The sequence below is a fragment of the Manacus vitellinus genome, unplaced genomic scaffold (assembly GCF_001715985.3).
Source record: "Manacus vitellinus isolate BGI_N305 unplaced genomic scaffold, ASM171598v3 scaffold_43_pilon, whole genome shotgun sequence".
In the NCBI taxonomy this organism is placed as follows: Eukaryota; Metazoa; Chordata; class Aves; order Passeriformes; family Pipridae; genus Manacus; species Manacus vitellinus.
The window spans coordinates 5,622,599-5,646,434 of NW_021940560.1; the positions used below are offsets into that span (position 1 = coordinate 5,622,599).

General features: G+C 38.9%; 1 protein-coding gene across 1 annotated transcript in view; it reads left to right on the top strand.

The window, feature by feature from the left end:
- The window catches only part of LOC103759527 (von Willebrand factor D and EGF domain-containing protein), a 175,847-nt gene that overhangs the window by 148,479 nt on the left and 3,532 nt on the right, over positions 1-23,836 (top strand). The window contains exons 26-28 of the mRNA XM_029962195.1: positions 11,710-11,805; positions 12,933-13,028; positions 20,137-20,234. Coding sequence (XP_029818055.1) covers positions 11,710-11,805; positions 12,933-13,028; positions 20,137-20,234 — 290 coding nt within the window. The remainder of the gene's footprint in view (positions 1-11,709; positions 11,806-12,932; positions 13,029-20,136; positions 20,235-23,836) is intronic.

Below are 23,836 nucleotides of genomic sequence, written 5' to 3' on the forward strand. Positions count from 1 at the left end.
TTAGAGAACATTAGAAAAGTGCTGTTTCCAGCTTTAAACATCCTGCCACGTCTCCAGACAGATCAAAGGAAAACGCGATGATGATGATTGCAGTCTAGCAAAGCACTCTCTGAAATCCTCCAACCACTACCAACACACAGAGTGTTTCTTTTCACTTTCCAAAAGTTTGTGAGGCTTTGTTGACCATCTTGATGTAATCTTTTGCAAAAAGGTTTTTCGAGATGGTGAAAATGTTTTTGTTCTGTCTGATCCAAGCCTCCATTCTACTTTCACAATCACTACATAGTCTGTTTTATTTACCCTAGTGTTATAAAAACCTAAATAAAGGACCTATGAATGTGATGAATGAAGAGAAACATGACTAAGTAGAAGGAAAATGCTACTATTTGCTGACTTTACTGGTGGCTGGCCAGTAATTTTAATTGGTGGAAAATGTTGAGTAATGATTTTTTTTTTTTCTTAAAATCAACAGCACAGGGGACAAGTATCATGACCCACCAGAAGCAGTTTTTTCACAAGATTTTCATGACAAGCAGTTGCTGTTAGAGTTGTATGTCTTCTCACTTTTGTCATATGAAATACCTTCTTTCTCCTCTGCCAGAGATTCCAGGTTTTGCTGCTCCTCTGGAGCAAAGGACTGCATGGCACATGGCAGAAGTCAGTCTCAGCTGACCTCTGCAAACCTTCCTCCACAGTCCAATCAGTGCTTTCATCACTTACCCTTCGGATATGTTGATATTGTTTCCATTACTTTTAGGCATTTCTCTTTCCTTCTTAATAAGTCTCCTGCATGGACAGAGAAACAAAAACTTCTGTTTGGTTTTGGCAGCTTCAGGTTCTCAACCGAAGGAGAGAATTAAAACTAAAATCCACGTGGCCCTTCAAAGATGGGTCATTTTTGAACTGAACCCAAATAGGCTATTGGTTTATTTTAAATATACACAATACGCTGGAGGATTTTCACTTTCATCCTACTGCTCTCTGCAGGACAGCCAAAAATGTGCAGGATAGAGTGGTGGCACCACGGCTTTGCTGTTCGGACTCACTCCTCTTTGTTTCCTTAGTGTACGGAGAAAGGCATTCATCCAGAAAGTTTGTGTTTGGTATCTAAATAAACATCATCTCAAAACCAAAAAAAAAGTGCAAATCATCAAGATCTGATTGGCTGCCAGCTGAAATATAAGGCTTTGTCTGGTGTGTTTCCTGATAAATAACTGCTTGGTGATTATGCAAACCAGACACCCACAGCCTGGACGAGTGGGTGGCAGCGCTGACAGCGAAATGTGTGCTTATGCCTCACCAATCCTACAGCCTTGTATCCTCACTTGCTACGTGTGGTTTTCAGTATAATCAGTCTTTTTGAGAGGGAAGAGGCAAATGCTGGCAGCACCTCAAAAGAAAATATATTTCTGGATCAACTTTGCATCAAACAAACACACTCAGCGCTAACGCTAAAGAAGAACTATTTGCACCGAGGTCTGGATTCCCTTTTGAAAAATGCACAGCTGTAACAATCCTGGGATGTCACTGTTTTTCATGAGGCTCTAAAGCAGGGTTCTCACTGATTTCTACTGCATGCTTACTAAAATTACAAAGACAGCACACTAGGTTTCATTTGTTTACTACCTGTATTTGCATAGGACAGCTTTGCAGAAAAACTCTTACAAGTAGAAGCTCATAAACCTGAGTTTTCTTTATGAATGTTTGGAGCAAAGAGAAGGGGAGAAAAGGAGGGATTCATGGTACCACACATGTATCCTGCACTGCTATCTGCTTCTTGTGAGTGCATCTCTGAGCAAAAAGGCGAGCCACAGCTCCCTCTGGAGCTCATCAGCAAGCAGAGGTCACGGGAGAACAGTGACGAGCATCCTCCTTCTCCCTTCTCCAGTGCACCCGCAGCCTGACCTCTGTTCCTATGTCGGCACCGTGCACGCTGGACCCGCGTTCCGCAGCACAGCCGGCAAGCTGGGCTTTACTCACCGTTTAAAACCGAGACCATGTTCCTGCACACATCTATTTCATTGTGTCAGGCTGAATCCTGACGACTTTGTATCACATAAATCATCACGCTGACATAGGGACTTTGCAGATTGGATCTCAAAGTTAGGAGATAACTATTTCTCCATTTCAGTAATTCCTGCAGGCAGGATTTATAGCCAATACACAGTGCACAGTATAACTCACACTCATTTCTCCAGCTCTGCTTGCTCCTCTTCCCTCCCCCTTCCTTTTTCCTTCCCAGTAGCATGAGGACTTTACTTGCATGAGAGCTAGAGGCAAACTAATTGGAAATGTGAACACTGGGTTTCACAGGCAGCTTTTTGCTAAGCAATGTCACATTGTGAAAGTCACTGGTTTCCCATATTCCAGCCTTCCCATGTAATATTTCTGTACATTACTGCCTCGCCAGCTGCATAAGCAGGAAGTTTTACTGCTCAACAAATCAGACTCCTACCGAGTTGTCATTTTGACACCGTGTGATGTATTCTCTGGAATGCCTTCACTGAGTAGCCAGATTGACTTAAGCTGTCTAAAATCAGCTAGTTTGCAAACCAGAGGTCCAGGTTTCTCTCCCACACAAACCAAGCAGGGAACAAACCGTGTATCTCATCTAAACGGATGGAGGAATCATTTGCATTAGACTTGCTTTTCATATGTCAAGGATGTGCTTAAAAGCAACAGGTATTTCTCTAAGATTTCTGGATGGCAAATATCCTTGAGCAGTGGGTGTTTGGAAGAAAACGAACAGCTGCTTATAGCAGAGAGACTTGTAACTTAGTGCTCAAAGCATTAGTTTTGCAACAGAAGTACAAAGATTTGCAGGCTGGCTTGGGGACTTGTTGGTGCCCAGTCTGGAGATATGGGAAAAGGAAACACTGGTCTCAGTCCTTACCTAATTTTCCAGTTGATGTAACAGAATAGAGTCATATTAGATGTCATCTTCCTTCCTTGGGCAGGAAATACAACAGAAGATGAAGGAAAAAAAATCAGGGTACTGCTGTCTTTCCCATTCAGCTGAACACAACATGATCCGTGTGTGTTGCCTGGGGAGAACAGGGAGAGCTGTGACTTCCCAGAGTAAGGGATAGGGCCAAACAGGAGACAGAGACTCAAGGTACCACCTGGTTTTTGGTCTGCTCTCAGAGCAGTGCTTCTCTCTGCTCACTCTTAGTAAGGATTTGTTACAAAACCATTAGTTGGCCTTTCTTAAAAATCACATTTTGTTCATATATATGTAGCTGATGCATTTATTTTAATAAGGGTTCTGAGCACATGCAGCTGTCAAAATTTATTTTTCAGGAAGAGAACAAGAATACATCTAGGTAAGAATTGAATATATATCCTAAATAAGCCCAAAAGCCTTATTAAATTTTTTATTCATTCCATAAGCAAAACATTCCCAGACTACAGCATGAATTTTACTAGAGTAGAAAATCTAAATTCTGATACAGTATTTCTTTCCTCGTATCTTAAAGGCACTGAAGAAATGTGCTAGAGCTGCTGCTGTATGTAAAAGCATCTTTAAAGTAAAAGAGCAGGGGTTCCTGAATTACTGCATCTCTCTTTGCAGTGGGCCTCTGTGTTAGGATAAGTGCTTTTCCCCACTAATTGATTTAAGAAACAATACTTTAGGGGGTCTATATTTAACTAAAATATTTTTTAAATGTCTCTTAAAAAAGGAGCAATGGATCTACCACTTGAAAAGTCCAGAGGATACACGGTTATAGAGATTAATGTTGTCTGGTTATATACAAAAAGACACTGGTAAGACAATCCTCTCCAGCACTGCTTTCCAAGTAAGTTTAAGCTTACTTTCTAAGAGATAATAGCAGGGTGATGAAGAGATTAGTGTAGTGCCAATGCAGAGGTCCTATTCCAAACTTTCTGACTGGGCTCTCACCTTAGGTCCTCATTTCTTGGCTGGGTTATCAGCCAGACCAAAGCGGCCTGTGGCTTGTTTTATTGGCTTGAGACTTCATCTCCTGGGCCACTGTAGTTCTCCTTGGTTACTCTGCCTGAATCTCCCTTTTCCTTTGTACAGATGAAAATAAATCAACTTTCACCAGGCCCAGGCAGTGACTTCGCCAACTCAGTACAACAAGAACGTGCCTAAATGTCAGGTCATACTGCAAGCCCAGAGCTGCAGAAACAGTCAACAGAAGAAAACTGTGTGTATGAGAATCTTCTTTCTCTTCTTATTCAGGCATGACAAGAAAGCTCAACAGAACGATTTATGCACACGTTGGAATGGTTCACTGACCTAATAAAACACAGAGCATTCCTCAATGAAGAGGAAATGTTACCAAATGCAAACCCCTAACAAGATGGGAATATGAGCTGTGCTGAGAGTATACTTTGCAATTCCCCACATTAATTATATATTAACAGTTGCAAAGATGAGAATAAAGTAGGGTTGTAGCCTCTTTCAAATTAATAGAGTTGCAATCAGACTAAAACCAGTCAGTAAATGAGAAAAAGGGGTTGCTAATGATCTCAGAATCTAATGGTTCCTAGCAGAATATTCCCCAAACATACAAATGTGCACCTACATGTGCATATTTTATTTATAGTGGCTTTCATTCTGAAAGATGCTGAAGTATTTTGCAGCTATCTCAACATCATACCATTGCATGTCAAGAAAGAGTTTCACCTGACAATAAATATAAGGTAAAATGAAGATCACGAAACCAAGGAAGAGAGACATTTCAGTCCGAGGAGAGGGGAGAGTCCCCTGCTTGTGACAATCCCCCACTGGTTTCCACAGCTTCCTGAGGTTTAAGACTCTTACCTACCACACACTACCAGGGGATCTTTTGGTGGTACAGTCAGAGAGATCGGAATCCTCTTTAGCTGCTGAAAACGTTATCATCTGATGAGAGGGACATGACAGAAAACAGGTATGCAGCTCACTGCACACTGACTCAGAGCTCAGTCTGGCATCTCAGTAGTTTTCCTATATAGTAGTAATTATTTTTCTCATTTTTTCTGAACTAATAACTAACTTAGATTTATTTTCTGCTTTAATATCTCTAAAAGGCCCCATAAGCATATCAGATTACACATCAGAATGAAAACCAGACATAATTAGGCAAAGCACTGGTGTTGCACTGCTGTCTATGTGGTTTACAACTTTTCACACCATTTTTTCTTCTGAAATGTGTGCTAGGTCATGCAAATTAACTCTTATTGCTAAAACTGTGTGGTAAAGTGAATATATTAGAAATGCAAACTGTCACCACACCCATCACAATTACATTTACAGCTCCCTCTGTGTCTTGTAGTAATTTGTTCTCATGCACTGCATCCCTCAGAGGTTTCTACCAGATTATTTTTTACTATTCAGAAAGGTAATTTATTGAAGAGGTGCTTTGCATCTCTGTCAGAGGTATGTGAAGCGAGAAATAGGGACGAGCAAACCTCAAAATGATTGGTAGCTTGATAGGGATAAGGATCCAAATTTTAGAACATTGCACTAAAATTTCAATTTTGTTACATGACAAGTATTACTTCTTAAAATTTAATCTGTGGCTATAATTACTGATATTCAGTGGATCACACGTCTGAGGTTACTCTGTTAGAGCTTGGAGAGAAAGCTATTCCTTTATTTACAAATCCAAATCAACACAGGTGAGGAATTTCAGATAAAATCAAACTCTGAAACAACATATATGCCTAAAACTCAGCATGAGCAAAACTAGTTCCTCACTGCCCTTGGAAGTAGAAAAAAGGGGACTAGAAACTGCTGGTGTCCCGAATCCATAACATGTTTTTCAGAGCTATGTGCATTTGGGACCTTCACAGCAGCAGATATATTGGTACATCCATCTTGCTAATGATCTGTTGAGCATCAGTTATACCCTCTGAGGGGGGAATGACATTGTTTACCTCCACAGGTTTCTGCCAGTACAATCCAAACAACGGCGCCCATTGTTAGAAACATCCTATATGGCCAGACCACACCCATTTTGTGTTTTGGGTTTTTTTTTTCCAAAGGATTGAAGATCATTCAGCAAGATCAAATCTTTATTTGGAGCCTAGAAGCATCTAACCAATTGTTTCTTAACTACAGTTAGGGCAATATTTTATCTGAGCAGGGTTCATAACGCATCCAGAGAGATGGGAAACCTTCTTCCAGTGGATCGATTGAACTGTACTGTGTGTGTTGTTTTGTGAAACTGCTGATCTGACCTTCCAGTTCTTGTCCTGTGAAAAAGATCAGCAATATCCCTACATTTTAAGGCTTCAGTCTCATGATTGTGCCATTCCTGGCACAGAGCTTCTCCACATTTTTGTTTTGCTAATAAGTGATATATTTTATCTATAAACATAAGAAAAGGGCTAGAAGTGCCAGTTTTAATACAAAATCCACTGCTTTCACATCTACTGGTTTCAGGTTTGCTCACAGCTTGAGTTCTGTCAGCTGTATTTTCCTGACAAAACTAGTTGGTGTTATTTTTAAATGTCTCCCATTCTTTGTGTCCGTACTGTGTCATATCTCCCCAGCTACAGTTCATTCTTTTGGAGAATGTCACACCAAATCAAGATAACCACTAAGCAGAAAGGAGGAAACTAACCTTAAAACAACATGTACACGCAGAAAAAAAAACAAAAAAACTGAGAATGATCAAGCTTCCTGCTCCTCAAAAGAGCAAAAGAGTAAGTTGAAATATGCATTAGGCCCACAGAGAAGTCATCAGTTCAAAACCAACACCGGCCAGAAATAAAAGCAGTGCCTGTGAATCACCTAGAAATGTCAGCACAGGGATGGTGACTTGAAGGATACATTGAAGTATGTATGTGCCAGTAGGTGTTCTTTTGGCTGCAATTCTGTGTTCTTTGTCAGCAAGCTCCAGCCTGATGCATTGCCTTAGCTGGCCCACACAGATGTTACTGCTGGAGGCTATTTTCTCTCTTCCATCCAAAGGCAGGATGCATTCAGGTCAGTTTTCTCAGCTTCTACAGGGCATCTAAAAAAAAAAAAAAGAAAAAAAAAAGAAAAAGAAAAACTATCTTGAAAACTACATCTTCTAATTATCACAGCAGTGTGACACGCTGTCTCCTCATCAGCGGCCTGGCTCAGGATACGTGATGACAGATAATTTTTGATTCAGAAAGAAATAGTCTGTGCAATCTCATGGTCAGGAAAGGACATGGATGTTTCAGTTCCTGAAACATTGCAGAGGATCTCTCTCTGCCAAGATTTTAGGAGCCTGGTTTAATAATCCCTCTATTTTAAGAGGGTAGTGGTGAAGACTGTCTTACTTCAACAAAATTACAAGCCTTTCGCCAATTATCACGATCTCCTTCAGTGAGAAAAGGTGTAATGAAGTACTTACATCAAAAGGTGGCTTGGGTTCAACTAGAAAAGTTTTTGTCTGATAATGTGCAGAAGCAGTGGCAGTCTGAAGGAAATGTCTGACTTTTTCTAATCACTGTAGTCAGCAGATACTGTAGGCTAACAGTGTGACTGTTAGAGTCACTTCTAGTATCTACAGTCCAGCAAAGCATGCCCAGTGCTTAACTTTGCCCCAAGTCACTTTTGGCTTTGCATAACAGGGATATTTTGCTTAATGCTGCATATATTTTAGGGAGACTGTTAGTGTAGATCCAAGGGAACAAGAACAGGCAGAAGACACTGAAATTGTGGGTGTCCATCACTGGTGCTACTTACACAAGGAGGACAGACTTCACTTTATACACAGCATTGCAGGCTTTGGTTGGTTTTAGTAGTCTCTGGAAATATTTATTTTGCAGGCAAATTCTTCCCTTTGTTTAAAAAAGCAGAAGGACTGACTACCTTAAAGATGTTAGGGCTGAAGAGCTGAACTGTGGAGCTTCATGGAGGTTGATAAAAAGAGTTGCAAGAAGCACTTCACTGGGTCAAGTGAGCCTGGAGGGGATAAGCCATGAAAAGGGTGGCAGGAAATTTTAAGTGATTGCAAGGTCAAAATGCATTAAAGCCATCAAAGAGAAATGGCTGCTGCATAAAACAGAAAGCTCAGCAACTTGTGAATGCCTTTCATCACACGGAAAGATGGCACATGTTTTTTATGATGTCCTGTGCAACACCTGTGTTTTATCTTAACACATGCAGCTGCTTGTTACCTTATCAAAATCACCCCTTACAAGAAATACAATATGTAACCATGCTTTTTCTTTAACCTGCATTATCATCTTCAACATAGGCTTACCTTATCTAACACACCAGTTTTGGAAAACACAAGATCATGGAAGTCTTTTCTAGTTTTAAAAAGTGGCCTTAAAGGATCGTGGTGCTTTAGAGAATTGAGTCACTATTGCATATGAAATTCTGTGTGGAAATGTCAATGTTGACTGTAAGGGGAACGGGACTAAGGCTTTAGTGACACTTACTGACTTCCAGCAAGTTTGCACTTGGTATGTGTGGGTAGTACAGGACTCTCCCTACCCCCAGTGATACACCCTACCAAAGTGCATCCAAAGGAAGAGACAAATGTGTTTATATCCATGTCATTAGGGCCAGACCCCAAGGCAGATGGAAAACTTATCAAACCACTGTTGTCTCTGGGTCAAGATGCCAGGTTTTTTTTAAGGGGAGGGCAAAAAAAGAAATGTCTTTTCAAAGTCATGCCAGTGCCTGGGAGGATTGCAATAATTCGTTTTGCTCTCCTAGTGTCTGATAATTTATTTAGTTTTCCTGGGAGATGCTGTAACATTTTTGTTTGCTATTTTGAAATTGGAACTCCTCCACAGAGGCCAAGGAGTGGGACTAAAGAGGATCCGAACTAGTTATCATTAACAAATGTTGAAGTCTGCCTGATGGGTATTGAGATGGAATTGTATTTAAGAAAGTTAAAGAAAGGGAGAACAAGGTGGAGATGTCAGGTAGGAAAAGGGGTGAGATAACACTGCATTCATTCACATAAAGGTGCTGTGAATTCCTTGGCAAGAAGAGAAAGTATCTACCCCGGAGGGCAGGCAGGCAGAGGTGTTCCTCCAGTTCAGAACTTACTTGAACCCTTAGTTCCCTTTGAATTGAGCTCCTTTGGATTTATCACTGAAGTCAGAGATGCCATAAGTAATAAAGGCAGTTCATGCTATATTTTCATAGCTACCTGGTCATTTGTAAGGCAGTTGAACAAAGAAAGAGAGAAATGGATGCCAAGTTGAAAGTTAGTTTGAACTTGTGTTTTATTCAGATCAAGACTGGACCTCACCTGTTGATTAAAATTTTGCCAAATTACAGTGAAAATTGAGCTGCAACAAGTGCAGTTATACACATAGTGAGAAATAGAATTAATGAAAAAGCACAGTAATTTGTCTCCCTGCAACTGAAGAAAGATTCTGTTGTACAATTTAAAATGTCTGCTATCAGCACAAAACAACCAGGAATGTGATTGTTTGTGTAAGGTTAAAAATATAGAGAAAATGTAAGAGACAAAAGAAAAAAGAAAAAAAAAAGGAGAAATATCGATTTGAACAAGTGCTACTGTCCTTAGTTACTTTTTCTTGACTTTACTTTTTAAGAGGTGGACAAAAGACATTGTACAAGTTTCATATGATCTCAAAACCAAATCTATAGTTTTTGGGACAGCGGGTTAGCATTGGGAATACTATGGTCCATCAATATCACAAAGCATAAGGTCATTTGCAATCTAGAAACAAACTTTATGTTTTGGGATCATCTTTTCTGAATTCTGAATGTCCAAACTGCTTTATAATTGAAATGCCAAGTCAAATACAACACAACAGAAGATTGTGGGTCAAAAGTCTATTATTGGAGATGTGAAATCAAAAGGGAGAGAAAAAGGAAGAGGCAAAATAAGAGATTAAATCATTTCAGAGTTATGGATGCCATGACATTTTGAACTCATCCCAGGTTTTAACTAGTGGTTGCAGCATTTTTTGATAGCTCAGCAAGAACTGTGGATCCCTGTTAGCCTTGGTAAGCAGAGGCCAAGATTACAACATGGATCAGGAGAGATGGAGAAAGAAGGAAATAGAGGATGACAGTTTAAGGGCTGGGATCCAAGCAGCTCCTATAAGCGTGGGCAAGTCTGCCCTGCTTAAGGGCAGGTCACTATGCTTAGGGATCCAGGAGTCTTGGCACAGAACAAAATGTAAATGTGGCAGCCAAGCAAGAGCAGCAATATAGTGCTAAAAGCTGCCAGTGCAGCAGCATCTGGACCGAAGGGATAGACCAGGACACAAAGTGCCACAAAAGCAATATTTCAGTACATCAGAGGAATAATTAGGGAGCCTAAATTTACCAACATAAAAATGCCTGATCGTCCCTGAGAGAGGAACAGAAGGTTATTCTCCTGTCAAATAACAGTTGCTGCATTTTTGCATGCTATTTTTTAGTAATCATTCCTATTTTGAAGCACCTTTCAGGATTCCACCTTCTACAGCAAAGGTGTGAGGGAGGGTTGTGGTAGTTCAGAGTCCTGTATGTAGTGATGACTTGAAAATCAGAATTGCTGCAGCATTAGCATTCAAGTTCTGTTCTTACTGCTGATGTGCTAAAAGACATCACAACCTCAAGGCTAATGAAGGCACTGTAATGCTGTGCTTTAGCTGTCAGCCCCTCGGTGCCTGCAGAAGCAGGAAGCTGCTCCCTGCTGAGGAGGAGTTGGGTGCTCCACAGCCACCCATCTCTGCAAGCAGGGAGGGCTGGCCCTGGTCACCACTGCTGTTAATGAGTCACTGGCAAATCCTCTGTATGTGTAAAGCTTCAAACATGGCAGGAGCCATTCCAAACAAATGTGTTCTCACACCTTCACTGCCAGACTCCTCCTGACTTGGCTCTCATACCTTAGTCCAGACACTTGCTGTGTAACATGGCTTTTTGTACTCCACTCACTTATCAAATGCCTTCTTCCATGTGAAATGCAAATCATTCCCACTCCCATCATACCAGCACTGCCATGTTTCTGAATTATCCTGCCTCTGATGGGTCCTTCCTACACATACCCTAACAGGCAAGGAGAAATAGGAGAAGAATTTGGGTATCTACCTATACCAAAGCAGGTTGGGATTGCAGATGTTTGACTTACCAGAACAGTGAGATTTTAATGATGGATGTTCTAAGACAATACTGATAAATACAGCTTAATGTGAGACAAAAAAGTTAGAGCTTAGATTCCTAATGAAATCAACAAAAAAATCTCTGGTTTCCTCTGGTTGAAAGAACAGCTTTTGATTTTATTTGTATGAAAGAATAAAGTAAAAAGGTAAGTAACTTAACAAATAATGGTACAAAAAGACAGTGGAGGAACAGATCTGTTTGATCTTTATGCTTGGTTGAATGCAAAAACACACCCAAAATTGTGTGAAAACAATCTATCCTCTTCAAGTCTTTTCTTATCCAAATGAACATCTGAGAACATGAATGAGGAATTTTCCAATGAGGAAGAGAAAGCTCTAATAAGCAGTTGGCCTACCCACTTGCTTTTCTGAGAATCTTTTTAATCAGTGCCTCTCTGCTTTTTTTGGTGAGGCAGTTCTTAATGGAGCTTTCCCCAAAGAGTTTCCACACAAGGCACAACATTTTCTGGAAGGATTTATGGGAGTTATCAAGCCTTTGTGTTTCAGATTCTCAAATCCAAATTACTTTCCAGTTTTTTAATTACAAGCAGATGAATCTGCTGCAGGGAAGCAAGTAAGTCTCTCGTAAAGCCTTCCCTCATTTCCCAGCTACCACATTCTTCCCTTGATATGTTCCTGCAGGTGTCTGTGATCCCACGTGCATGAATGGAGGGAAATGTGTCCACCCAAATGTCTGTGACTGCCCATCTGGTTGGAGGGGAAACCACTGCAACAAACGTAAGCACCTCTACAGCCCATCAAACAGATTATTATTACTTGGGCCAGTCAACATCAGTTGTAATCTTTTTTTAATACTAAAAACAATATAGTGAAAAAAATCTGTTTTGCTACTTCAGCAGTTTGAAGAAAGCTGGTTTTAAGTACAGGTAATGTAAAATATAAACAGTTGATGCTTGCAAAGGAGAAAAAGCTGTGTAGGAGAACCCTGATTCTGCTTCATGCAGCTTTGCTATACATCTTGTTATGGAAATTCATTTTTATAGTATTAAACTTGAAGCACTGATTTTATGTTTTAACAGCTTCACATATTTTGTTATATTTTGCAGAGAAATGTCATATATTTCAAAATACAGAACTATTTAAAGCCTGCTATAAAGCCTTCCAGACTGATGTACTCTCAAGGTCATTGGTGCATAATTTGGAGAATGACGTGTTCTTACTCTGTAACTCTACCAGATCTGACTACAGTTACATAAAAATGTAATTAAAAAAACCCCTCTCACCCTGCAATATTTTCAAGGAACATTTTTCCTTACATGGATATTCATTACCATGAAGCTGACAGATAAACTGAATAAATTTATAATCAAGGTGACATCCTGTATGTAAACCAGATTAAAATATTGGCTTTTTACCCTTTGGGTCCTGATAGTAAATATGATTTCAGAACCAGTGGTTTGAATTTATAATATTAATAATTTATTCAGATATACTGAAGAAAGGAAGTGTCTCTCACACATATCATGCACTCTTTCAGGATCTCTGGACAAACAATATATGCAACAAACATATCAGACTTTACTACAAAAATGTTTATTTTTGCCGTGGAACACATAATAGGCATATGACACACATGAATATGTCATATGGAGATTATTCTCAGCTGATGGTGAACTGAGCATTAGAAATTACAAGTCTCCCAGTAGACAGTCATCAAAGATAAAATTTTTAAGAAGAAAATATCAGGGAATCCTGAATACTGATTGTGTGATGAACAGAACACATTCACTTCTCTGGAAGTTAGCCATATGGAACAAAGCCTAGCAGGTCACCTTTCAGACAGACCTTGAGCACACAGATATATCACGTACATCTTCTCACTTGTTTCATGTCAACCTGTTCAGCTGTTTGCCTGCAGAAATGTCTGAACGGTGGAGAATGTGTCGGTCCAAACATCTGCGAGTGCTCCAGAGGATGGGTGGGAATGCTGTGCCAGACCCGTAAGTGATCCTTCATTTACCACAGCTCTGTAACCATGCACATAGCACCCGAGATTTTTATGCATTAAATTCTCTCCTATGTGTATATTGTGTTAGGTTTATGGTTGAACTCGATCATCTTAAATGTCTTTTCCAACCTAAATGATTCTATGATTCCATTATGTGTAAAAGTCAACCATAACATGATTAGCACCTAAATTCTGCCTTTTATTTGTCAGAACTGTCCTATGCTGCCAGTAAAACTATTACTTTCAAAGACATTTCTGGACTCAACATCAGCATGAGAAAGAGGCCTGACTCATCTTTTTATTATGTGGATCATGAGCTCAACCTGTCAGACAAAATAAACAGTTTTTAAATTCAATAATTTGAAATATAAGATAAAAAAGAAAGATTCAAGGAGAAAAGGAAATACCTAGGTGGCATTAAGCACAGAAAGAAATCCTATGTATCTGCCAACCTTAGAGCCAGACCCTGTAAATCCTCCATGTTCAGACTGACCACCAAGATGGCTGGAATTATTTGCATTTGAAGGGATTGGAAGACCAGAAATAGGAAGAGACCTGTTATTGCCAGTTACAAAGAGGGTCACTTCAGTTTGTGTCTGCTATTAGCTTTACAGCATAAGGAGATGAGGAAAATATCAAGGCATTATCCCCTTTAAAGGGCAATCTTCCTTTCCTCTCACACTTGCAGAGCATAATTACTTATGGAAATCTTTTGTCAGTGAAATCCCAATGGCTGTGTAATTGTTTCTTTGTGCCAGCTGTCTTCTAGTTCAAACATGGGGATGTTTAAAGTTATTTATTCATTGGTGACATACTCTTGACTCAGTTTATTAAATAAATAAAAAAATGGTGCTTGTTCCTGTGAAAGACAAGGAAGGCTTACTGTCATTAACAATTTCTGCTGTCCTGTGCAGGCACACAAGCCCAGGTAACTTTTTATAGATCTACCTAACCTTTGGAACTTTGCTCCAAATCCCTTCTCTTGCTAATCACTCATGTTTTACTATTTCTTCCCATGTTTTCACTGTACTGGGAGGTTAAATCTTTTTTTTTTTTTTTTTTTTTTTTGTCCAAAAGGATCTGGCTGAAAATCCCAGGTCCCACAGCAAACCCAAATAATCACCAAGTGGTTGGAATTTCTGGGTTTTTAAGGGGAAAGAGAGCAGATGGTGAGGTCTCATAATGTTGCTCCAGGGTATTTACAGTAAGGCAGGGGTGAAACAGGGGAACAGGAAAGTCTTCATCCTCACAGATGTTAGGCAGAAAATTTTGCACAGAAGTGTAACCCCTGAAAGCAGGTCGGGTTTTATGCTTTCATGGGAGGTTATTCCCTCAAATCCAGAACTCGATGAAAAATGTATTTACCTGCCTAAATATAAAAAGCCTCCTGAGTGCTTCCCTTTCTCACCTTCCCCTCAGCTCTGGCACTGCCATGCAAGCTGCTGACTGTAACCAACCTCTGGTTGCCTCTTTCTGTTGTCCCTATTTTGCTTTGGCCCTTTTCCCATCTCCCAGCAGCACAGGGATAGTGGGCCAAATCCACACACTCTGCCAGGGCCAGTGTGTTTCTGGAAAGGAGGTGTTTGATTCATCTCACTACTCCCCTGTGCAAAACTGCTTTGTCACATTTAAGCTCCTGAGGTTTCCCTGTGCTCAGCATGCCCTTCTTGCTTGGATGTGTGTGTCCAGATTCTGGGCTTCGTTAAAGTATTAACAAGGCTGAAGATGGCCTTGATTTGCACACTTTTACTACAGACTTCTGCTGTTAAACTCAACAACAGAGCAAAATGTTCACATTTTAAGATAAGAAAGTAGTAGCAACATATTATTCATTATATTCAAATATTACTTATTTATTATTTATAATTATTCTATAACATTGTATTGAAACAATAACTATTGTTGATTATACTATATGTGAATCTAATACTATATTATCTATTAATTCTATATTTTTCATATGATTAATCTCAAATGCTTCCATTTTACTAATCTCACTTTTTTCCATTTCACAAATGAAAAATATTTCACCTCACTCTACAAGTAACAAACCGGAGGATAACTTTTCTCAGCAATCACTGTACCTTCTCCACTATCCAGAATCCATTATGTCTGGATTGCTTCTCTGGGTTTTTTTCTAGGGTAGGAAAAGATTAATTAACCCAAGTTTCATTCTTTGCAGCCTGTGGATTCACTCAGCTGCCCTTATTGGGATGGCAGAGATGGAAATGCAGATACAGGTTTCATCTACACCTTGAACCTCATTTTTTCCTAACATACATCCAATAGGGTGACTAAACCAAAGGATTTTCAGAGACTTCCACTACTATTTTCTGGACTCTTTTCAGATGGAATAAATTGTTGCAGTCCTCTCTACTGAGATAGCCAGAGTAGGCCATTAAGCCAACAAAAGAGACAATGGACCAATACTAAAAATTTATATTGGACATCTACTTTTCATTTATCTTTAGAAAGTCACAGATCACTTTCATCAGTGCAGTTTCTAAGCCTACATGGACAGTTCAAGAAGATATTTGGAGGCAGCAGTAGATACAGCTGCCACAATAAATCTTCTCTAAATCTTTTCTCTTCAGTCTTCTGTAAAACCAGAAAAAGCAAAACATGACATTCTCTACTTTTAGGTCTCTAATAACTAAATTAAATATTTACAACTGAAAATACCAACATCTCAGATTTTCTCCCACCTTTCACCAGGAAAAAAAAGACATAGATCTTTTTTATAAGTGATAGCCCAAAATGCTTCAGCCTTCCATCAGACAAACTCAGTGGTTTTATCCTAGAACAAATTTTCCATTCTCCTGTAACGATTGGCAATGTCCAAGTCGGGATAATTTTATGTCTAAAATATTTTGAAAATGTCTCAGAGAGACCTCTGTAATATCAGAGGTCTTCACCACACATTAAGGAACTCATATCTAATTTGGAACAGGTCTGATGTGTTTTGGGGATGGAATCACACAAGTAAAAACTCTGCCTCTTTTGCAATGATGTACAATGAAACTGCATGTCCGTGTAATGCAGTGAATTATGATTTCTTAATGCTACAATCAGCCAAACTCACAATGGCATTCCAGAGACATCTGTGCAGGATTGTTTATTTGCAGTTTCACCCACCTCTAGCTACAGCTAAACTAAAGAATTTGGCAAGATTAAAAGAAGAGACTTCTAGGAGGCACTGGTAATGGATAAAATACAATAGTCTTCCTTTATCAGACTGTAAATAAAGAGGTCAGTCAAAAGAATAGTTTTCTTCCCCACTCATCTGTAACTGAACAGAATGGCTTCTGAAAGAGAATCGATAAAATAGGTCATTTGTCCCAACAAATAAGGTGTGTGGTGGAATACACACATTATCCTTGATAAATACCTATGACTTTGAGGAGCACAGTTTAAGGAATAATGGTCGTTTCAGACTGTACCACAAGTGTGGGGAAATAGACTTTTGGAAGGACAGGTTAAAAAAGGTAATTTGAAATATTCAAAATGTCTCAACTGCAGAAACCAGAAGCTTTATAGATTAGGCCTCTTCTATTAGAGGCTTTTTTTTTTCTGGTTTGACTCTTGTTTTTAGCTTTCATGACAGCAGTAAAAACATTCAAAAACTTCCTTCTGTAAAAAGAAAGAAACAGTATCCAAGGGTCACCTTGTGTTCCCATTAGAGATTTCCTTCCCATTCCATATTAGATATCCAGTCCAAAGCTCCAGACTATGAGCTGGAGGGAGGCAAGGCTTTCCTTTGCCTCCCATGGTGGTAACTCATATCTCTATTTTCATGAGATAGGAAAGAAACATTAGACCAAATAAGTCAACACCTGGCAGTACAATCTCATTATCCCAACAAATATAGCCAAAACACAACCCAGTACATTCAGAAGGCTTCCAGCCAGGAGTATAAATCTGTTTTTTAAGACCCTGAATTCAGGATCAAGGTATAATTCTGATAATTAATTATAAAGTATAAGAAGGTTATAGTTGTGAAGGATCTTCATCATTAAAATTCATGCTGCTATCTTCTGTTCTAATATTATTGAACCCGTACCGGCTCCTCATTGCCCTTCAGAATATCTTCTCTTTATTTGCATGTTATAAGTGTCAAGCTTATGGCCTTATAATTTCCTCAGTATTCTCCCCCGTTCTCTCTCTGCCTTGAACAACATCTCAGGCAGGCTTTCTTCCAGCCTTCCTGTGTAACCCTTTCAAACCTTAAAAAACCCAGAAAATTCTTTTGAAAAGAATGTCGTTCGCATGCAAATTATAGCTCTGTTCTTTTAACATGCAGGGATAAATCTCTTTCTGTAATTGGCATTTATTGATTATAATTTTAACATAAGCTTAGCTTGTTAAATGACTTTGCTGAATCTGTACAGGATAATGCATACATAGCCAGTGTCATTTTTAGTGTTTAGAGGCTTAGCATCGCTTGTAAATACATTTATGAAATATTCATTTGAACTTCAGCTATGTTATTATCCCCTGTGATGTCAATTCCAATTTTCCTCCAAAATGTTTTTAACTTTTCTCCTGACTGAGCTCTTGTTTTTCTGAGCACTACAGGAAGAAGCAGGAGGTGGACATAGAGAGACAGGCAGGTTGCAAAGGATGAAAAAAGGAAGGAATAGTTTCCCTCTCTTTACTTTGTTTGCACCAGAAAAACCACAGGGAGAAAAACAAACAAACAAAAAGCCTGGTACCTTATCTAATGTCTCTTCTTCTACCCATGTCTACCTGAACACCCCCAGATGATACAGGGGTCTATAGAAAAATTTTTGCATTACCTGTTCTTACTTGATCCACTACCAAGCTGAAAGGAGAATCAGGTTCCATTTTTCCCCAGCCCAAGTTCATCTGAAATGAAAAATAGAAATTGATACAGTTGTCTCATTAATAAGAGTATCATACTGAGTTCTTTCTCTTCCTACTTATCATGCAGAGGAACAAAACTGGAGTGGGCACAAGGAGACCCTTCTGCTGACAATGCTAACATGTTTTTGTTCCAGTGAATGAAACTTTTTCCAGTTATAAATCTGAGCCCTTTCAAGGTTCATGGAGGAGCTGGAGAAACAGTCAGCAGCTGATGAGCTCACTGTTCTAGCTCGAGTGTCATTCCATCCCTCCTCTGCCCCATCCACACCCAGAATTCAAACTTGGCCTTCACCTTCCAGAAGAAGGAGAAATTCAGAAGTTTGCAATTGCCTGTTCTGGACCTTAAGGAATGTTTTGCAACAGACACCTAAAAAAAATGTGTTTTCTTCTTAACATCTTGTTTCAAAAAAACAGCACTTTTACCTTTTCAAAACATCAGAAATACATCAACTAGCTCATACACTAGGAAGGCAAGTTCCCAGCTCCAGGTCACTGGAGTCCTACAGCAAATCACCACTGACACAGCTGACTTTTCAAACAGGAGCACCTGAAGGTCAGCAGCACATGCAGGTCTCTGTGTGTTCTTGTTCTGGACACGTTATAGGTCAGTGGTTCTGACACAACATGAACGCTCAGTACCTGACTCTACTCGTAAGGGTAAGAGCAGTTTGCAAAGCTGTTTACAGCCTCTCCTCTTTAAGATGTGTACAGTGGCAGTAAGTCTGGTCCTCCTCTGCCCCATAGCTAGCAGGTCTGAAGTTTGCTGTAGATATTTAGATTTTAATGTTCCCTACTCTGGCAAAATCTCAGCCTCCTCACTGAATGTTAGCTGCCATGGTAATCTGATAGAACAAAACCAATACAAATTCCAGGTGTTGTTCAACGTCTTGCCATTGGCCTCCCAAGGTCATTATAACAATTATTATAACTCTGAGAATCACATTTGGAAAGCTTAGCATCTCATAGTGTTTCCTAAAGAAACTTCACTACCCTGTTCTAGCTCTGAGACTACCAATCTCAACACAAAGTATTTGCATGGACTCAAATCTGTGTCAAAATCAGAACCTAAGTCCAACAAACTGACAGTTTGGAAGCTGATCCTTAAGCCCCAGAATATCTTAAAGCTGTAAAAAAATCCCTCATGGGGATACAGCAAATTATTCAAAACCAATGGAACATTTTGGTCTGTGATGAAGGAGATGGGGTAGGATCATAGACATGGGTCTACTTTATTTTCAGCTCTGTCTTAATGGTGCATTGTTGGCAGCTTCCTATATGCCTCTGCCACACAAGAAAATATAAAAAGCCACTTGTTGATTCACTTCTGACCAGTTTTGAAGTCATTTAATTTGGCTGCCTGTATCTAGGATACAATATTCTGGCAATATTTATGGAAGGTTTAACTCATGAGATCTAATTAAAATACTGTGACATGTGTGTTCTTCTTGAATTGGTGCCCTATGAATTGGCTGTTCTCTTTCCTCCATGCCAAAACAATGTCATAACAATAGAAACTGCTAATGAGGATAAAAAACTAGCTGAAATTTGATTAATTATTTTTTCTCTCTTAAAAAAAAACAAACCACCATTGATTCTTTTATTAACAGAATATCTTCACATTAATGGGCCTCTATGAATACTAGACTATAGCACTCTAGATAAGATAAAAAAATTTTCTGATTCCTTTTTCCTTGGGATAAGTGGCTTGTTACTGATTCTGTGTGCCCATGAAATCACATGTTCTTATACCCTGGTTTCCAGAGGTACAAAGTGTACAGTTCATCAAATTCTCCCATTTATTTATTTATGGTGTTAACATCACCTTTGGAAGTACATCTTTAACATATTTTTTCATCTCAACTCGAGACCCCATCTTTTAACAGCTCTTATTGATTTTGATTGGAACAGAAGAAAATCAATTTTGGCACAAATTTTACCCAAACATCAATGCCCAGAATGTATCCTGGCTTTCAAAATTAGGCCTTGAACTGATCCATTTCCAACTGAGCCGAGGTTATTGCTTTGCTACAGTCTTCCCTTTCCCTGTCATTGGGAAAAAAGAAAAAAGTAAAGGAAATGGTAAACATAAGAGACACATAGGCATAAAAAGCCTGTGAAAAACCATCTTTAATTTTCAAGAGCATCTAAGTATTTGGCTCCTAATGAAAAGACTTAGAATAAGTGTATTTCTAAAAAATTTTGTCTTTCATTTTTAGCACTTTGTGAGCAAAAATGTCTATTCGGAAGCAGATGCATAAGACCAAATGTCTGTGCTTGCAGAAGTGGCTACACTGGTTCAGCATGTGAAAAGAAGGTAAGGTCCAAACCCACTGACTCTTATAGTAAGGACAAAAATATTCAAATGTAACTGAAATTGTTTACGGGTAAATGGATTAAAGTTTTGTTAACCTTATGGAAGATGTAAAGAAGAATATTTTAAAGGGAGTTTAATGGCTGCTCAGCTGCAAACTAACCCTGTATCCAAGTTCTAGATAGAATTTTCTCTTATGGAACCTCAAACTCTGCATCAAATATCACTACAGACCTACCCAAAGGCAAAACACCAAAGCATTCTCATGATCAGAGGGGGATCTTTGTTACTTCTCCAAGTAACTTTGTCAGAGGCTCTTTTCCAAGATGATTCCAGTTCATGCAAATATGTTTTGTATGAATTTGAGAAGCATTGAGTTGAGAAATAAGATATGTCCAGCATGGTTTGGAAGGTTATAGAAGATCTGAAAGCTGGGCTTGACCTGACCATCACCTCAATTTATGTCCTCAAGTCCAGTTTATGCCCTGCATCACCACCAAGACAAAACTGTCTGGGTTTTTTTAAGCCACAGTCATTTCCTGTAACTCAAACACTATTCCACTATTCCACTTGACTGGCCCAATTTCCACATCTCAAAACAGGAGGGTTGCCCTTTCATTTACCTACACTGAAAGGCTGGGGGCAAAAATCAACGTATTTTCCTTTCAATTACACAAAGCATTAAGAGAAACCATGAAAATCTGTTCAGATAGTCACTTAATTCTGTTAATGATAATTAGATTTTAATATCACAATTAAAGTTCTGTATAGATTTTCCTAACAGGTACATTCTCATACTAAACTACAGCTCCTACACCAATACCGAAATGCGGCTGATGTAGATAAGATGAGTAAGTGTTGTAATTTTCCATGTATAAAAAAAAATCTATTAAACAGGTTGGCTGTGGCCTAGGAAAGTGAGGTGCACATTTTCTCAAATAATTAACAGAAGAAGTCTAAATGGAAGCAGGGATAAGATGAGATAAACTGGAATTATTCTCTGCTGGTGCTTATATCCAGGAGAATTCCCTTTCAAGGGTCAAGATTTGCCCTTTTGGATCCATCAAACCAAGATTCCCAGTATTGCTTTAGAGCATCATTCTAGTTGTGGATGTGCAAAGATATTTGTCATTTCACAAATTATGTGTAACTCTGTTGCAGTTAAAAGAAAATACTAAAACAATCAACCCTCCTTTATCACGTGAACAAACTATTACACACTAAATCAGTCCTGAAAGAAAAATAAAGCAGAAAAAAAGAAAACTTTTAAAATAATGTGTGTTCAAAATGGCAAGTCATCAGTGGCACATGCAAACACACGTGTCTCTCTAGCAATGATTCATCTCACATTTTTTAAGACTGTCTGAAGCACTCTTCATTTTCAGGGCTTATTCTGCAGAAATACTGATTGGCCACGCTGATATGGACGTGCATTGCTTTGATGTGAAGAAGGAAATGTTCTGAATAAAAGGGACTTAACAGGTTTCCTTCAATCCATGAGCCTTACTGAAAGCTAGAATCAAAGCTAGTAATTAAAATTATGGATTTCATGGTGTCTAATTTAAATTACATGGCTTATGTTATATGAAAGCAAATGAGCTACCCCTGCAAAAAATCAAAATTCTGAGACATCAAAATACAAAGATCATTTACTAGCATGGATTATAGTAAATTGTACAAATATCCATATTTCTGTAAAAAAGTTGGGACAACAGGCCTCCCAAAAGTTTCTTTATCAGACTGGATTGGGTTTAAGCAAACAATCTGAGTAGGCTTTAATCAACTCCTTCTCCAAACCTGTCAGTCATGGAGATCTCACAATTTATCTAAGTAATTGTTTAATTATTTGACTACATTATTTGAGCACAGTTTTGCTTTTCCTGACACTAAACATAAACCAAATCTGTTGCAAGCAAAACTGATACTTCTTGGGGCAACCTTGATGGGAAAAGTTGGCTCAGTTCTTTCAGTGACAACATTTACATGTCTGAAGAAAATAGAGTCTCTGCTGCCTGATTTTATCCCATTTTCCAAAGCTAAACCAATCAAGTTGCAAACCTTGTTCTCTGTTACTTGTTTAAACTCCAGTTTCTCCATATCCTTCCTGATGTGCTGTAGCCCAGCAGATGCCTCCCTGTGTGGCTCTCCTGTCTCTGATTAATAAATTTACAGCAAGAGATTTACATTTTGCTGTGACAGCCTTACAACCAGCTCAGTCTTTTCCACAGCCCTGACACCTTATCACTTATTTCCCATTTGGCATTTGTGCAGTTGACTTTTCCTCTGAAAGCACCATCTTTATTGTCTTTACTTAATTTTCTCTTATGGATTTCAAGCTGTTTCACCCATTTATCAAGAAGATTTTTAATTCTAAGCCTGCTTGCACAGCATCCAAGTGCAACATTGTTCAAAAATGTGACATCTCATTGTCTAAGACATTAATGAAAGTGGAGAATAGTAGAAAAATCAGGACCTACAGACTTGATAAAATTATTTCTTGATAATGCTTTCTCAAACAGGCTTTGCTCCTTACTTATTTGTTATGAATCATACTTACTGGCATGACTGTCTGAGTCAGACCAGAAGCCTCTCTAAAGTGAAAAACATCTGTTCTTTGTGGACAGAGTGGCTGCTTCCCTTACTAAGCTTGAGAAGCTTATAAATTGACTGTTTAATAATTTATGGTAATATCTCTCCAGATACCAACTTGGTCTGAATCTTTGGCTGTCATTCTCTAACTTTTCCTTCTTTTTCCTCATTTAAAGGGATGTACTGTGCTTATTGGGACTATTTATATCCTTTGGGAGTTCTCAAAGCAAATCACTGCTGCTTTAGAAACCGCCTCCTTAAATATACTGGGGTAACTGTGAGGATCTCTTGACCTGGAAAAGCTGCTTCATGTAAAGACCCTTTTATTTGCTAAGATGTTCCATATGGGGATTTAATACACAGTAGATAGTATCACATAAATTCAAATCCCAGTTTATTGCCCAGCCATTTAACCTTGTAAACAGACCTTAAATCTGACTTTTCTGAATTTAAATACTCAGTTCCTTACCTATTCTCCCTTGCATTCCTGTTCCCTTGTTAAATCCGATCATGTCAAACCTTTTGTCACATTTAACCTTTCTGAGAAGACTGAAGAAAAGGCACTGAGCACATTAGCCTTGCCTGTGTCATCTGCAACCTTCTCTCCTCCCTGCTGGATTCACCACTATCTTTTGCTGTGGGAATTAAAACTCATGCTTTGCTCTGTTTCTGTTGTGAATCTTCAAATAATGGGAACAATATAGTAGCAATGACACGCAAAAGTTGTCAAAAAAACCTGGATTAAATTGGAGAGGAACAGCCTTTTCCCTTCCTTCAGCAGCAGCTGACAAGGGATGTTCTAGGTGACTGCGCCTAAAGCTAAGTGAATCCTGCCATCCTCCTTTTCCTAGGGGAGGAGATGCAAGGTAATTGCCTCTTTTAGGCAGTTGGGAGAGTTAGTGAAATCAGTTAAGGAGACTGATTTCTTCCTTTAAACTTAATTTTTGTTCTTCAATTTATTCTCACAAAATTTGAGGGGAAGATTCGTTTTTAGCAGATTCTTTTTTCACAGTGTA